This window comes from Aspergillus versicolor, assembly GCF_001890125.1.
Source record: "Aspergillus versicolor CBS 583.65 unplaced genomic scaffold ASPVEscaffold_1, whole genome shotgun sequence".
NCBI lineage: Eukaryota > Fungi > Ascomycota > Eurotiomycetes > Eurotiales > Aspergillaceae > Aspergillus > Aspergillus versicolor.
Genome location: NW_024467524.1, coordinates 3,964,171 through 3,978,383, shown reverse-complemented (window position 1 = coordinate 3,978,383; position 14,213 = coordinate 3,964,171). Strand labels below are relative to the sequence as shown.

Genomic DNA, 14,213 nt, shown 5'->3' with positions numbered 1-14,213 from the left:
AGATGAATGTCTTTGTAATTACCCAATGATACATATGTAATTGAGCTTTCTGATGTTTTTATTTTCAAAAGAAATATTGGCCAGGATTGTTTCCTACCTGATTGGTAGTTAGGCTTGTGGCCCTCGGATGGACGATATTGTTTCATACCTCAAGGTGATTGGACAGTCTTGTCAGCAGTTAGGCACATTATTCTCACAGCAATTGAACCTTGAAGTTACTCGAGGATGGAGTCTTTCTTCGCGAACTAGAAGAATCATATTTTTTTCTTACGCAATCGATCCACCACCGCACTAGTAGACACAGTGAATGCTACGAGTTCTCAATCAGGTACCGATTGATATCTTCGGACCGAATAAGGACAAATGTGAAACAAATCAAACGAACACACCAGAAAACAATCCTCTAAAAATATCAAGCTCTTCTTGGTTTCCAGTTACTTTACCAAGAGCCAACAGATGGAGAAACATAAGTCCCAGCAACCGTCTCCCCACTACACTCACTCGGAACCTCACTCGCCGTCGATGACCCCCAAGACAGCGGCACCTGTCCATTCCTTCGTGCAACGGTCGTCAAAAACGATGCAAAGGACCAAGTTAGCAACTTCGCCGAGGCCGGTTCTCCGCTATCCCGGGTGAACTGCTCCGACAACGCGCCGTCGCTCGGGGTATACGCCTGCACGATATCGATGAAGCCGTCGGCGTAGGCTTTGACTGCGCCGGTAATGGACTCGTATTCGGGAGAGGAACTGTCAAAAGATCCAGTTTGCGTGTTGTTGACGAGATCGGTGAAGAAGGGGAGGGAGACGTTTGTTATATCGATGCTGCCTTGTTTGTCCCATTGGTAGAGGGCGCCATACAGCTGCTCAGCGGCGGCGAGTGTCGTGAGGTACCTGAGATCGGTAAGTATAACAAGAAATAAAATTAACTTGGAGCTATACTGACCATGGGTTTCCTCCTTGGTAGGTATCTTCCGCATAACGACCAGTAGCAACTGCTTTACCCGCACCGAGGCCGCTATTAACCCCATAGATCGAGCGGAACGAATCGACATAGACCTTATGGTTAGCCAGTGCCTTCGCCGAACAAGGCTGGAAAGTCGCATCATCACAGGCAGCCTCCGGGTCAAACAAGTTCAACGAAGCAATGACCGAGTTCGCATCAACGCCAGAACGACCGTTTGTCGGACTATTCGAGACAATGGCAGAACCATCCCAGTATTCCTGGAGATGGCACAATATCTGAGGAGCCACCGAGCACGAATCACACGTCTCCCCTAGAGCCTCAGCAAAGGCCGCGCCCTCAACCAGCGCCTTGAACTGGACGGCCGTGGTGAAGAACGATGACCCCTCTACTTCCTCCCAAAGATCAAAGCCTGTTCCGTTCCAGTACTCGCCAACGTATGCAAGGTCGTTCTGGACAAGCGGCCAGATGTTGGATGATACTAGGGCCGTGCTCCCATTCTTCACGAGGTAATTCCCGTACGCTATTAGAGCAGAAGCGCGAAGAGCAGGTCCATCACGCTGCGGACGACCCCACTCATCGGTGAACTGGCTCAGGTCGACGTTGAACTTGGGCTCCCCGAGCCCAGATCCATCGGAAATGCCGCCCGAAGGGTTTTCCACTGACTGGAGCTTTGCTTGTGAGTCGACGTAGTTTTGGATCGTGGATTCGAGGTCTGTGTTTCCGGCGCGGAGTTCCTCGATGAGAGCAGCCAGTGTCATGGCTGCATCTCGGGTCCAGGTATAGAAGTCTGGATTATTCTGTTAGCCATGAGTTTCTAGGGCTCTGATGCATCTTCACTTACAGTCTGGATTTTCTTTGGATGGAGAGGCAACAACAACGCCGGATGAGGCCCCGGAGACGAGACTTCCGTTGGCGCCGATGTTGTTCAAGACACCCTGTAGGGATATAGGAGTTTGGGAAGTAATAAAGGAGTCCACGTCAGCCCTCTTGTACATCGGATACCGAGGGAAGGCGACAGCCCCGGTTACAGCGAGGAGGGAAATTGACGACTTCAACAAAACCATGATGGTGAGTTGTGCTATTCAAACTAAATTTGTGATTGATGATCTCGGATTCCATGGCAGCAGTTTAACTGCGTCTTTATACTTTTGCTCATCGTCCACATAGCCTTGACATGTGCTGGAACACGGCATCACCGGATATTGAACCTACAGGCATCGGGCCGATCAGTCACAGATAGGGAGATTCTCCTGTGGAAAGAAATGTATATCGGCCACTATACGGGGCAGAACAAGCAATCTGGGGCTGACGCCATGAAGAGACAGCCACATCAAGGACTGATCGTCCGGGACTTCGCCGGAGGATGCCCACTGAATGTTTCACCCCCGTCCTGATTGCTTAAATGCCATCTCATTACCGACAACTCGCCGGCGGAGGCTATTGTGGCGCTAGATACTGTTTCTCATTTGTTATCTGATTAAGTTGTTGCTCGAGCAAGGTTTGCTGCAGTATCCGCAATGTCGGTCCGACATCTCGTCCATACAGCGATGTGAGCATTTAACTCCCCTGTTCAGCATGACGACTCTTAATTAAATAGAGTTAGTTTGTGCAGCTAGAACAGAACCGTCTAATTACCTAGTTTCTATAATTAATAACTTATTCATGACGAATCGCCAAAGTCTCGCCACTCGCAATCTGATACACTGCACCAGAACCATTCACACCCAGTACTTCAACCCGCGCATCAAAATCCGGTGTAAACTCAATCGGTCTCCCAGGAGCCCAAGAAATCCTCACCACCCCAGAGCCCGCGATAGCAAACGTCCCATCCATGATCTCCCAATGCTTCCTTCGCGGCTCAAACCGGATAGTCTTAAACCCAGGACTCCCAGGACTCAGCCCGGCCACATTTGCAACAACATCGTGGATAGGCACCGCGCTCCATCCATGACAATCACTCCGCGGCATCGCAGCCGACTCAGCCCACGTGGTGAGATTCTGGCTTATCATTGCAGACCACGGCTCTAGTAACATTGGCCGCAGCTGGTCATAGAGACCTGTTCTATGCGCTGCCTCGAAGACATAGAACCCCATTGCGTAAGAGCAGCGCGCGTACCCACTCTGTTCCGTAAGAGCACGGAGAAGGATATTGCGCGCCTCATCACCGTAAATAGCGCCAGAGAGAACCGCAAAAACCTGACAATGCTGACTCCGCTCTTCGTCTGGACTGTCGGGCCCATCGACGAGGAAGTTGCCACGCAGGCAGTTCTTCACGACTGCATTGTTGAGATTCATCGCCCGCTGGCGGTACTCGACACCCGTGTCGTGCCGCCCAATAAAGGCACAGAGCTCGGCAGCTTTCTGCAGCGCGTAGGCGTAGATCAGACTGTTGTATGTGGCTACGCCAGTGCGGTGATACGCAGGCGGTACTGCCAAGTTCCGGAAATCGCCCTTTGCAGATGCAGGGTCTGACCATTCTCGCGTCCAGTCGACGAACGGCCATACGTCCCATGCGAAGCGGCCGACTAAGCCGTTCTCGTTTAGGCGCTGGTCGAAGTGGTTGAGAATATCGTCTATAGCGCCGAGGTATCGACGGACGAGATTTGCGTCGCCGAAGTACATCATGTGGTCGTGGACCATGAGGATCCAGTACAGCGAGAAGCATGGGATGTTCACGCCCGGGAATGGAGAGGGGAAGTGTGTCTCGATTAGCCCGTCTGAGCGGCGGCTGGCGTAGAATTCTTGCATGCATTTCCGGGCGAGACGGTCGTCGTGGGAGAGCTGGTAGGTGAAGAGGATTTGCAGACGGGCGTCCATGGCGAATTGGTTCTGTTCGTAGAAGGGGCAGTCTTCGTATGTTTCATGCATGCAGTTGCGGAGGGTGTTGAGGCTGATTTCCCATGTTTTTGCGGTGTCTGGAGAGGGGAAGTGGGATAGTTGAGTCTTGATGTCGAGTGGGTAGTGTATAGTTCTGTAGCCTAGTTGTAGGATTCGCAGGGCTGTGGACGACGTTTCGATATACAGCTCGACATATCGGAAGGTACGGAACCAGAAGGGCTCATAGGAGACTTTAAAGTCAGCAGGCATGTTCCTGTCAATAGTATAGAAATCGTCCTGTCCGACTAAGATGCCAGATGCATCAGCGCGGTCACCCTTGTTCCGGGCAAATGGGTTCGGCATGGGCGATTCAGACGGCCTTTCGAAGCACTCGGCGGTGCGAATGCGAATCCTCGACGCCGCACCTCCCTGGAGCCTAAATTGGAGAAATGCGGTTGTCAGAGTTGATGCATCAAGCACGACAGTTTTTTGAGTGTTTGGTGGAATCTCGACTGCCTCGTTGCTCTGCACGAGATGGTGCCAGCGCACAGTGTCGGATTCTACGTCACACCTAGCAACAGACGAGAACTTTGCCTCGATTTCTGGAAAATGGGGAATTGAGCGTTCTGTAAGTCTCCATGGATCCAGAATTGGAAGCATTGGGACCTTCATAGTAGAATTGACCGCAGAATCCCAGGTTGAATCGTTATATTCGATGCCCAGCCAGCCTCTATCTTCTTTGGTACCATCGACATCCTCGCTGACAGACAGAAACGACGGACCAAGAGCCGGATTCCAGTCCTTGGTCGAGAGAATCTTTACAGAGTCGTCGACTTTGCACTTCCATGATGAACTAGTCGATATATCCTGCACAGTTGGATTAGTCTCTGGTCAGTGCACAGGGTACGCAATATCATACTATGTTCGAACAGTAAAGAATATACCCCGGGATAATCCCTCTCATCATGGACATATTGCCCGAATAAAATGGGGAGTAGCGAAGCACTCGCGCAGCGACAACATTGCTGCCAGTGAGAAGAAACGGCGCAACATCCACAGTCTCATAGTTCCACTCTCCAAGATGGCTTTTGGCGGGTCCGAATGCAACGTTTCGCCCGTTGACGAACAGTCGATACCGCGTGTCTGCAGATACATGGACAATGCACTGTTCTGGGACCTTGTTGACCGTGAAAGTCTTTCGGAATTGCACGAAGCGCGCGACGTGGTCTCTCTCGTCCCAGTTGGGAGACCAGATCCAGTCGGTGTCTTGACTCCAGTGGCGGCCCATTTTGTTTTCAGGTCCACGAGTGCTAGTCAAAATATCTATGAAGAACTAGCAGATCAATATCTGAAGTCATGGAGAACGTGGGGACGAGAGGTATAGAGTCCTTAATGTTCTGTTGGCCGATCTCGGATTTCCCGTGTCGCAAGCTCGGTGTAGCTCTCCCCGAGCCCTACCCCGGATATCCCAGGACCATATTCCGGCCTCTCCACGCTTCGCCGCGTTATAAGATTGATTTAGTTCCTTGTGAAGATTCAGAATGTCCTTTTGTATATTCTATGATTTAACATGTCACCACGAACAGACCATGAAAAGGCCACGATCGAGCACGTTGACGCTGTCCGAACCTACGGATCCGACGAGGAATCCAAGTCAACATGGCAGACGCTGAAAAGTAATCCGAAAATCATTGCGCTGTGTTTCTTCGCAAATGTCGGCCCGTTGATGTACGGCTTCGACAATCTGGCTACCTCGCTCTGTCTCTCCATGCCTGCTTTCGAGTACGCGCCAGCCCCTAACCATCTAACCATCTCAACTAACAGCCTCTAGACTTCAATTCGGAGAAATGGTAGATGAATCGCCCGTAATCGCAGCCTGGTGGCAGTCCGTCTGGAATGCAATGGGCCAGATTGGAACTATGCTGGGTGCAGTGGCCATCGGCTTCATCGCCGACCGGTTTGGACGGAGAGCGTGCTTCGCCATCTCGGCGGTCTTTTCTGCTGCTGGTATCGCAGTTTTATATATATGCTCTACGCCTGGCGTCTTTCTTGCGGGGAAGACGATTAACGCTTTGTCGCTGGGAATGGCCATTTCTGTTGGCCAGACTTACATTGCCGAGATCACCCCTGTCGCTATGCGTGGCATCGCTCTTTCAGGATTCACATTTAGTATGGTTAGTATAGCCTGAATATTCGCTACTTCGCCAGTACTTATGTCATGACTAGAATCTGGGGTATATGATTGCGGCTTCGGTCGCTTTCAAACGGCTGACTGTTATGGATGCATCCGCTTACCGGGTACGTCCGCACTCCGCACATCACATGCATGCATGCAACATATCCAACGGACTAATAATATGATCTATCGCAGGTCCTGTTCGCAGCAGGATGGGTCTGGCCCGGTCTAATGCTACTCCTATTCTCCATAATCCCCGAGTCCCCCTTCCATCTCGTCCGACAAGGATCTCGAGACAAAGCACGCAAAGCCCTAATCCAGCTCTCGCCAAAGGGAGCAGACATCACCACACAGCTCACAGCAATAGAGTGGCTAGTCGAAGATGAGCGCTCCCTAGCTAACGAAGCCCAATCCGCGTCCTTTGTCGAGCTCTTCAACAAGGATAACATCCGCCGAACCAGGATAATCATATACTGCAATGCCCTTAACCAGATGATCGGGGCTACTTTTATAGGCAACGGGCCGTACTTTTTGATCTCTGCGGGTCTGCCCTCTTCGTCAACGGGGATGCTTGTTGAGATTGGAATCGCGTTTGCTATCTGCAGTAGTATTATAACGTGGTTCCTCATTCCGCGGACGGGGAACCGCACCCTCATGCTCTGGGGGACGGCCGGGTCGGCGTTATTTTTCATTATAATCGGCGTCTCTGGGTGCTTTTATACGAAAGCAGCAAAATGGTAATTCCCCCGGCCTGTCCCTAGATTTTCCTCGCTAATCAACCCACCGTGTAGGACAACCGGAATAGGCCTCCAATTAGTCTGGTGGTCAATCGGGCCCTGCATCGGTCCTGCAATGAGTGTCGCGGGACAGGTATCGCAGGCCCGTCTTCGTGCGAAGTCCCAGTCGCTGGGGTTCGGGTTTAACTACTTCTTCTCTGCTATATGGAACGTCTGTGTGCCTTATATGTTCAATACAGATCAGGGGAACCTTGGTGGCAAGATGGGGTTTATCTACCTTGCTACTGCTGTTATTGCCTGGGTTGCTATCTTCTTTGATGTCCCGGAGACGAAGGGGCGGTCGTTTGCTGAGCTGGATGAGATGTTTCAGCTGGGATTGCCTGCTAGGGGGTTTAAGACTTGGCGGGAGGCTGATGTTGAATAGGTTATCATATTATCAAAAGGGAATACACTAAGATTCATCTCCACTCACTCTCCGTCTCCAACCAAGCCCTAACATCCTTCAGCCCCGGATGCACCCTCTTCAGCGCCGCAATATCAGCCCCAAACCCTTCATCATGGAACCACCGAAACATCAACCCGGCATCCGCAACCATCCACATAAAAAAGCGTGAGACAAACTCCCACGTCGTGGGGATATCCCTCCCCGTAACGCTCTTGAACACCCTCGCCAACTCATCAAACGCCACCTCGTCACCCGCCAGCGATATCGCCTTCCCCTTATACTCCCCTTGCTCCAGGAAAGCCTTTGCCCCAAAGAACCCAATATCCGACACCGCAACAACCTGCAGCGGTTTGCCCTGCAGCGCAACCTTGATTGACGTGGCCCACAGCTTCCCCGCAAAACCAGGTACAAGGCCGCCGTCGAGAAATGCAACCGGGCGGAGAATCGTCCAGGTCATGTCCGTCCCCTTGGCGCGGTCTATAAGATGAAGCTCGATATTATGCTTGTTGATGAAGTGCGGGATGTTGGTGGGGTTATTGAGCGAGTTATCGCCGCCACGATCACAGGATGTGTAGACGAAATGCTTGACGTTATTCCTGAGCGCGGCGTCGACGAGGTTCTTTCCCTGCTGTTCTTCTATCTCGGTGTTTCCAGTGAACGAGGCGACCTGGACACTGAACACGCCCCAGATAGGACTCTGCGTGGCTTTCTTTGCGGTGGCGAAGATGTCGTCCGCATGGTCTAGCGAGCCCTGGATGAGCTTGATCTTGGGTGATTTGTCTGCGAGTTTCTGCGCGCTAGAGGAGTTGGCTGTGCGTGTTACGGCTAGGATTTCGACGTCTGCGTCCTGCTGGAGGAGATTGTCGATTACGCTGCCGCCCTGTTTGCCTGTGGCGCCGGTGATGAGGATTGTTTGTGGCATTTTGTTCTTGGACTAGATACGTCAAAATTGAGATGGAACTGGATGAATCAAATCAAGATGAGAGTTCGGTTAAATACCTCTTCTTAATATCATCTGGAATACTGGAATAGGTCGTGATTTCATGATTGCTAATGCTGCTGGTCATCTGCGGCGTGTCGGAGGCCGAATCACCGACTGCCGATGCACAAGCCCTAACGATTACAGATATCTTGAGCTAACCTGTAGTACTTTATAAATCTCGTGGCTACACTATACTAGATAATTAGTTATTAACAGATAGGCATACTACTACTAACAGTATAGATGCTAAAGTAGATAGAGGCCTGCTAATAATTCCACGCAGTCAGTCTGGTACTACGCCCGCGAGTTTGATGCAGTCGGCCTCTTGCTGCTGACGGCAGGGCTGGCTCTGTTCCTCTTACCCTTCAATCTATACACCCTCCAGCCCCTGGGCTGGCGGTCGCCGCTCACTATCTGCCTCCTGGTCTTCGGCGTGGTTCTCATAGTGCTGTTTACCTTGTGGGAAAGATTCTTCGCGCCGGTCACCTTCATCCCATTCGCAATACTGATCGACCGCAATATGGTCGGCGCGTGTCTCCTCAGCACCGTCCTCTTCATCAGCTACTACTGCTGGTTCAGCTTCTTCAGCTCCTTTCTCCAGGTCGTCAACAACCTCAGCGTGACGCACGCTAGCTACGTGGCCCAGATATACAGTCTCGGGGGCAACGTCTTCGGCATCGCCGCCGGTATCCTCATCCGCTATACCGGCCGCTACAAGGCCATGACCCTCTACGGCGCCATCCCCATCTACGCCCTCTTTATGGGCCTCATGGCCTACTTCCGCATCCCAGGCACGAGCATCGGCTATATCATCCTCTGTTAAATCTTCCTCTCCATCTCCAGCGGCATTATCCCCCCCATCGCAGCAATGTCCTCTACCACCCACCACCGCATCGCCGCAGTTGTAGCCGTCATCTCCGTATTCTCCTCTATCGGCGGCGCGATAGGCTCTACCATCGCCAGCGCCATCTGGCAATCAGTCTTCCCGGCAAAGCTCGCCGAGTACCTCCCCCTCGAGGACAGGGATAATCTGCTATCCATTTATGCTATGCTCGATGTCCGGCTCGGTTACCCGGTTGGAACACCCGCGCGCGTCGCCATTCAGCGTACATACGCTGATGCACAGGCAATGATGCTGGCTGCTGGGACGGCCATCTGGGCTCTGGGCTTTCTTGCTGCTGCTATGTGGCGCGATACGGACGTTCGGGGCTTGAAGCAGGTCCAAGGTCGGGTTATTTAAGCCGATATGAACTATAAAATAGCTATATATAATATTAGTCGTAAAGGAATTCTTGAGGAGATATTTTTTGGTATTATTCTTGTACATCTTCATCGTGATTATTGTGTCACAACTGATGACTGGTGTGGCCCTGGGGTTATACAACATGCAGTGACACAGAATTGGCCCGTTCTCAGAAGGCCCGCCCCGAAACCGGTTCATGCAGGCATTGTTTGTCAATGCGTACACTGGTTAAAATTGTATTTGCTCTGTGCACGGGCTGCGGATATGGCTATGGCTGCGGCTATTGAAGTGCTTGCGAGGCTTTCGGATCTCGCTGTCGCTTTTGCATGATATTATGTATCTATATGAGTTCAGTATATGTGTTATTTATATCCGTAACGTTAACCTGCATTGCTGAGGTTGCAACATTATCCTTACCCAGGAGTGAGTCCACGTCAGAATAGCAGAAGTACTGGATGACCGTTATGATTTATTGATCATTAATTTGATACCTCATGGGCCCTGTTTTGTACGTGGCTGAGCACCATGTCCACTCCACACATATAAATACTCTTTATAAATATTCCATATCCCAGAATCACATAAAATTGGCTCAGCCTGCATGTTTCATATGAGAGAAATGACGTACAATTATTTATCACCGAGCGTGGAGCAGAAAGTGGCCAGACTCGATGTATAAACTGACATCAGCAAAGTACGTACTTTCGTCCACACCATCACAGATTCCAAATCCCCAATCAACCCAAATCATCCAACACGCCCAGATCATCAATCAGCTGCACTGCATGGTCCCGGCCAATCTACGCATAGTCCCGGTCGGCGCATCGTCACTCAAACGCCAACCCAGGCCGCAGGGGCCCCAAACTGTCGCGGCCTGTTCTGACTCAAGCTGTCCAGCACAAATTGGAATCTTTCTTTTTCGGTATCCTTTCAGTCTCTTGTCGTCCCAATCACGATCACGATTACGGGCCGGGCCCCGATCAGCTCACTCGGTGGCACCGGTGGCAATCGGTGGTCCCGACTGCTGCAGGCTAAGCCGTTTGACAGTTGATACATCACTTCCGCAGCACAAAGAGCTTCCCACAGCCACCTTTTATTGGGTCAGATGCGTGCTTCATCAATTTGTCACTCGCGGGTTCCATTCCCCGAGGCCCTATTTGGCTGACTAGCACCGAAAACTCGAGGGCTCAGGCAGCACCGCTCCGGGGTCTGTTGATCGGCTGATGGGATGTGTAAAGCGGCGGGGAGGGACGTGTCCAAACACAAACTAAGGAGGGCCCGGGAGCTTGGATGATGGATCCCGGATCTGTCAGTGTCGGTGCTAATTTTGGATTGGTTGGCTTGGGCGCTTTTTCCTGGTTCTCTGCTGCAGAGACTGGTGAAGATGGGTGGGAGGAATCGTATAAGTCACATCTGGGTCGCCGTTGGCTCACTTTGCTTTGTTTTGATTAACTTGATGCATTAATGTTCATGATCTGTGCATCTTTGATTTTATTTTCCTGCAGGTTGCCCCCCTTGGGTTTCGAAATAAAACAGATCGGTGCCCCCATTGGAGCCACATCCATACATTATTTATTCCCTTTCCGCAACTCGACCATTAACACAACAACACAAACTTCCAAGCTTCAAACAGCAAAACACCTCGCTTTCTTCACTCATCAAAGCAGAGATCGCTGCGATACCCATTCTCATAATGCGCATCAAGCAAGGTCCAGGCCTCACCATCCGCTCGCTCTTCTCGCGGCGCTCCAAGCAAGCGAAGAGCGAGAAATCCCCGAAGCGGTGCTCAACCAGTGGCTCTGACCACAGTGACTCGCTACGAACCAGACCCAGAGCCCTCGACAAGGAACTAGAGATCCTCGGACTTCTCGTAGATCCTCGCAAGCAGATTCCGCCGACACCGATTCCGCATTACTACTCGCATTCGCACTCACAGCCGCGACCTTCTTCCGCTTCTGCACGCAGGCCGAAGACAGCTACCACGCCTCCTCCACACAACCTCTCCCTATTCCCAGGCGTGCATACATACCAGGACTCAGAGTACCAAGGACAAGAACACCGCGAGTCCACGGCATCATCGACCCAGAGTCACGAATATCCTCACCACCCTCCCTCTCCACTGCTCCCCCCAACACCATCGCTCTGGCTCCCACTCCAGACACAACGAGCACCACAACAACCAGCCGAGCCCGACCTCAGCATCCCATCCAGCCCAGCCCTGAGTTCTCGCACCTTCGCCACGCGGTCGTCGGGGATATTCCCGTGGGGTGCAGAGCCTCACGCCGTGGAGGATGATACATTGTTGGACGACCAGGTGCTTGTACTGCCGTCGCCGCCGAGGTTCGCCCGTTCGTATGGATGGGGTGGGGTTTAGTTTTTGTTCGTTTAGTTATTGGAATCTGGAATAAAGGAGTATTACTTAGATGGGGGCGTGCGGGGCTTATGATGTTATGACTGTATGACTTGATGATTAGTATTTATTTCGTCTTTGTGTTAGTGAGTTAGGTTACTATTTAATATATTTGATCCGTTATGCAAAGACCCTATATGATTAATATTTTACAATCCCTTCTCAACCCCAGCCCTGATGTCGAACTGTCCTTCCAATGAAGAGATTCGCTGCTGGACACAAGGTCATCAATTTCAATTTGTTTCATAAAAGCCAAATACAAATGCCTATCTGATGGTTTCAAATAAAGAGTGATTGAACAACCTGTTAATGCAGTAGTCAAAGGCCTTTGTACCGGAACAAGTCCTTTGATAATTGAAACATGTATACTTCTGGTTGTTTCTCCTGGTTCTCCCTGCAACATCAGAAAGAATTCAGTTCTTATACCCTTTATGGCCACTCCGGTAGAGCAGGAATAACGAGCCTTTGTTATTCAAACTTCAAACCTTTATTATATAGACATTCGAAGCTAGTACAATGGTTCTCATCAAGGCAATTGTCCAGTCCATTGTCTCTTCTTTTCTACTTGTATAGACATATTTAACAAACTCATCGGCTATAACAATCTCGCAATCCCACACTCTGATACCAACCAGAGCCTAAATAAGCACCCAGAAAAGAAACACCATACTCATCTCCAACACAGCCAGATCAATATGCGCAACCCGCCTAGCTTTCAGTACTACTCCGGGTTCCTGATCAAGAAATTCGCCACCCTCCAAGCTAAATACGACAGCAATCCCGACAGCGAGCAAAAAGCGAAAATCACAGAAGAGCGCGAGCGGTTTTTCCAGTGGGCTTCAAAGGTCGACCTCTCCGGAAAGCTAACTGAAGTGCCGCTGGAGGAGCGTATTGATCTTGATAGCCAGATTCTGGATTTCAAACTCACCCTGGAGAGGGTTGCGGATATTGTATACACATGTAAGTCAGCATAGTATATTCCGCGGGGTTTTGTGGATGTCTACTAACAGGATGATGCACTTAGTGAATGAGTATCTAGACTGCGGTGAGCTCCCTGAGCTTGAGTGCAGACTTAGTTCCAAGGTCGCACACTATCTAAATGGCGCTGGTGTGAACGATGGGGTCAAGATGGAAAGGCGCATCCAAAAACTGAGCGACGACATCGACCACCTCTATGCAGACAAAATGGCGATCGAGTTTGAAGTGAGCCGACTGGTGCAACTTAAGTTTGAATAAGGGTACTAGCTTATTGGTAAAAAAGGCTTAAAATTCTTAATATGAATATGGTTCACACTTGCAAATCCGTCGTCGTTTCAGTTTATTTTGTAGTCCTTTACCTTTATATTCTTTCAAGGGAGGCTATTTAGTGCTCACCTGTAGTCTCTTTACCTTGTAATAATGCATGTTCTTTACTTATATCTCTAGAAGGTTTGCAAAAGAATGGTTCATACATGCATTGTTGGGTCGGTGCTGATGTACGTAATCATCAGCTGCCAGTGTCCCTCTTACGCGCCCACTTTCTTCTCCAGCCATTACCGTACTCTCTTTTTACAGCTCCCTGGCCATGGCATCAAATTTATCCCCAGCTGAAAATGACTCTAGCGTCCGGCCAACCCACCCACTTGACACTCCCGAACGTTCAGCCGGGACAATGTTCGATGCTTGCCTGGTGCTTGAAGACAACAAAGTTCCCTATGTGATTTGGTTTGAGCATGCGCTTTCCTACCATGGAGTACGCACAGTGGTGTTTGATTTATACATTCTAGTCTCAGACATCAACATGGCTGCGCAATCCCTCGCCCAGGCTGGTTGGACAATTGATACACAATCCCCTCATCGAATTGGAAATGACAAAGTGCAAGCTCCCCAAGTGCGGCTGATACCACCAAACAAAGACAGAGAAATGAAAACTGTCCTCCTGAATGCATCGGACTGGAAGTTTCCCCTCACAGCTGATACCCTCCTCGAGCGCGCCTTGACAAGAGAAGTACCAGACCGCGAATTATCATTCCCACCATTACCTGGCTTGCTCGATGCCCTGGTCGAAAGCTGGTTCGATAATCCTGATGAACAAAACGACGGATTACAGCTGCACTTGGCTGTTCAGTTTGGCTACCTTTATGAGTATGTGCCAGCCCTTAAAGAGCGGTCTTTTGCCGAGCAAATGAAATATGAACACCGCCAGTTCCACTTTGATGTGCTCTCTGGGATGCAGTTCGGCACAATTCCATTCAAGAACCACGAGCTTCCCATTCGGGATGCGCTGAGGCAGGGGACATATCAAATGCGAGACTGTTCAGCGTCTCGCGAGGAGAATATACGGCTGTTTGACGCTTTTGCAGGGATCTGTATACCGGACCCACCGGTAGACCAATCTATAGAATATCAGTAGCATTGAGTATTGGCTCTTATGATGGAGAGATAATGTGGGAAAAGCGAT

General features: G+C 50.5%; 8 protein-coding genes across 8 annotated transcripts; 5 read left to right on the top strand and 3 right to left on the bottom strand.

Moving 5' to 3' along the window:
- Window positions 1-439: 439 nt before the first annotated feature.
- ASPVEDRAFT_119801 (glycoside hydrolase family 15 protein) lies at window positions 440-1,958 on the bottom strand (the record flags this gene model as incomplete). Its single annotated transcript, XM_040805737.1, has 3 exons — window positions 440-890; window positions 943-1,750; window positions 1,805-1,958. 3 exons carry the CDS (start codon window positions 1,956-1,958, stop codon window positions 440-442), a joined length of 1,413 nt encoding a protein of 470 aa, XP_040663059.1.
- Window positions 1,959-2,619: 661 nt separating this feature from the next.
- Window positions 2,620-5,068, bottom strand: ASPVEDRAFT_79021 (uncharacterized protein; the record flags this gene model as incomplete). Its single annotated transcript, XM_040816642.1, has 2 exons — window positions 2,620-4,647; window positions 4,700-5,068. 2 exons carry the CDS (start codon window positions 5,066-5,068, stop codon window positions 2,620-2,622), a joined length of 2,397 nt encoding a protein of 798 aa, XP_040663058.1.
- A 282-nt stretch (window positions 5,069-5,350) lies between these two features.
- ASPVEDRAFT_122650 (uncharacterized protein) lies at window positions 5,351-7,117 on the top strand (the record flags this gene model as incomplete). The annotated part of the gene is made up of 5 exons (XM_040806004.1): window positions 5,351-5,562; window positions 5,612-5,954; window positions 6,007-6,078; window positions 6,152-6,693; window positions 6,748-7,117. 5 exons carry the CDS (start codon window positions 5,351-5,353, stop codon window positions 7,115-7,117), a joined length of 1,539 nt encoding a protein of 512 aa, XP_040663057.1.
- On the bottom strand, window positions 6,838-8,156 carry ASPVEDRAFT_36713 (uncharacterized protein). Its single transcript, XM_040811269.1, has one exon. The coding sequence runs from the start codon at window positions 8,058-8,060 to the stop codon at window positions 7,152-7,154; it is 909 nt and encodes a 302-aa protein (XP_040663056.1). The 5' UTR covers window positions 8,061-8,156; the 3' UTR covers window positions 6,838-7,151.
- Window positions 8,118-8,943, top strand: ASPVEDRAFT_79018 (uncharacterized protein; the record flags this gene model as incomplete). The annotated part of the gene is made up of 2 exons (XM_040816641.1): window positions 8,118-8,123; window positions 8,404-8,943. 2 exons carry the CDS (start codon window positions 8,118-8,120, stop codon window positions 8,941-8,943), a joined length of 546 nt encoding a protein of 181 aa, XP_040663055.1.
- A 45-nt stretch (window positions 8,944-8,988) lies between these two features.
- On the top strand, window positions 8,989-9,360 carry ASPVEDRAFT_79017 (uncharacterized protein; the record flags this gene model as incomplete). The annotated part of the gene is made up of 1 exon (XM_040816639.1): window positions 8,989-9,360. The coding sequence occupies one exon, from the start codon at window positions 8,989-8,991 to the stop codon at window positions 9,358-9,360; it is 372 nt and encodes a 123-aa protein (XP_040663054.1).
- A 1,434-nt stretch (window positions 9,361-10,794) lies between these two features.
- On the top strand, window positions 10,795-11,822 carry ASPVEDRAFT_285801 (uncharacterized protein). The gene has a single exon (XM_040810131.1). It carries the CDS (start codon window positions 11,057-11,059, stop codon window positions 11,735-11,737), a length of 681 nt encoding a protein of 226 aa, XP_040663053.1. The 5' UTR covers window positions 10,795-11,056; the 3' UTR covers window positions 11,738-11,822.
- Window positions 11,823-12,468: 646 nt separating this feature from the next.
- Window positions 12,469-14,165, top strand: ASPVEDRAFT_24257 (uncharacterized protein; the record flags this gene model as incomplete). Its single annotated transcript, XM_040809649.1, has 4 exons — window positions 12,469-12,733; window positions 12,813-12,976; window positions 13,199-13,248; window positions 13,328-14,165. The coding sequence occupies 4 exons, from the start codon at window positions 12,469-12,471 to the stop codon at window positions 14,163-14,165; spliced, it is 1,317 nt and encodes a 438-aa protein (XP_040663052.1).
- Window positions 14,166-14,213: the final 48 nt, after the last annotated feature.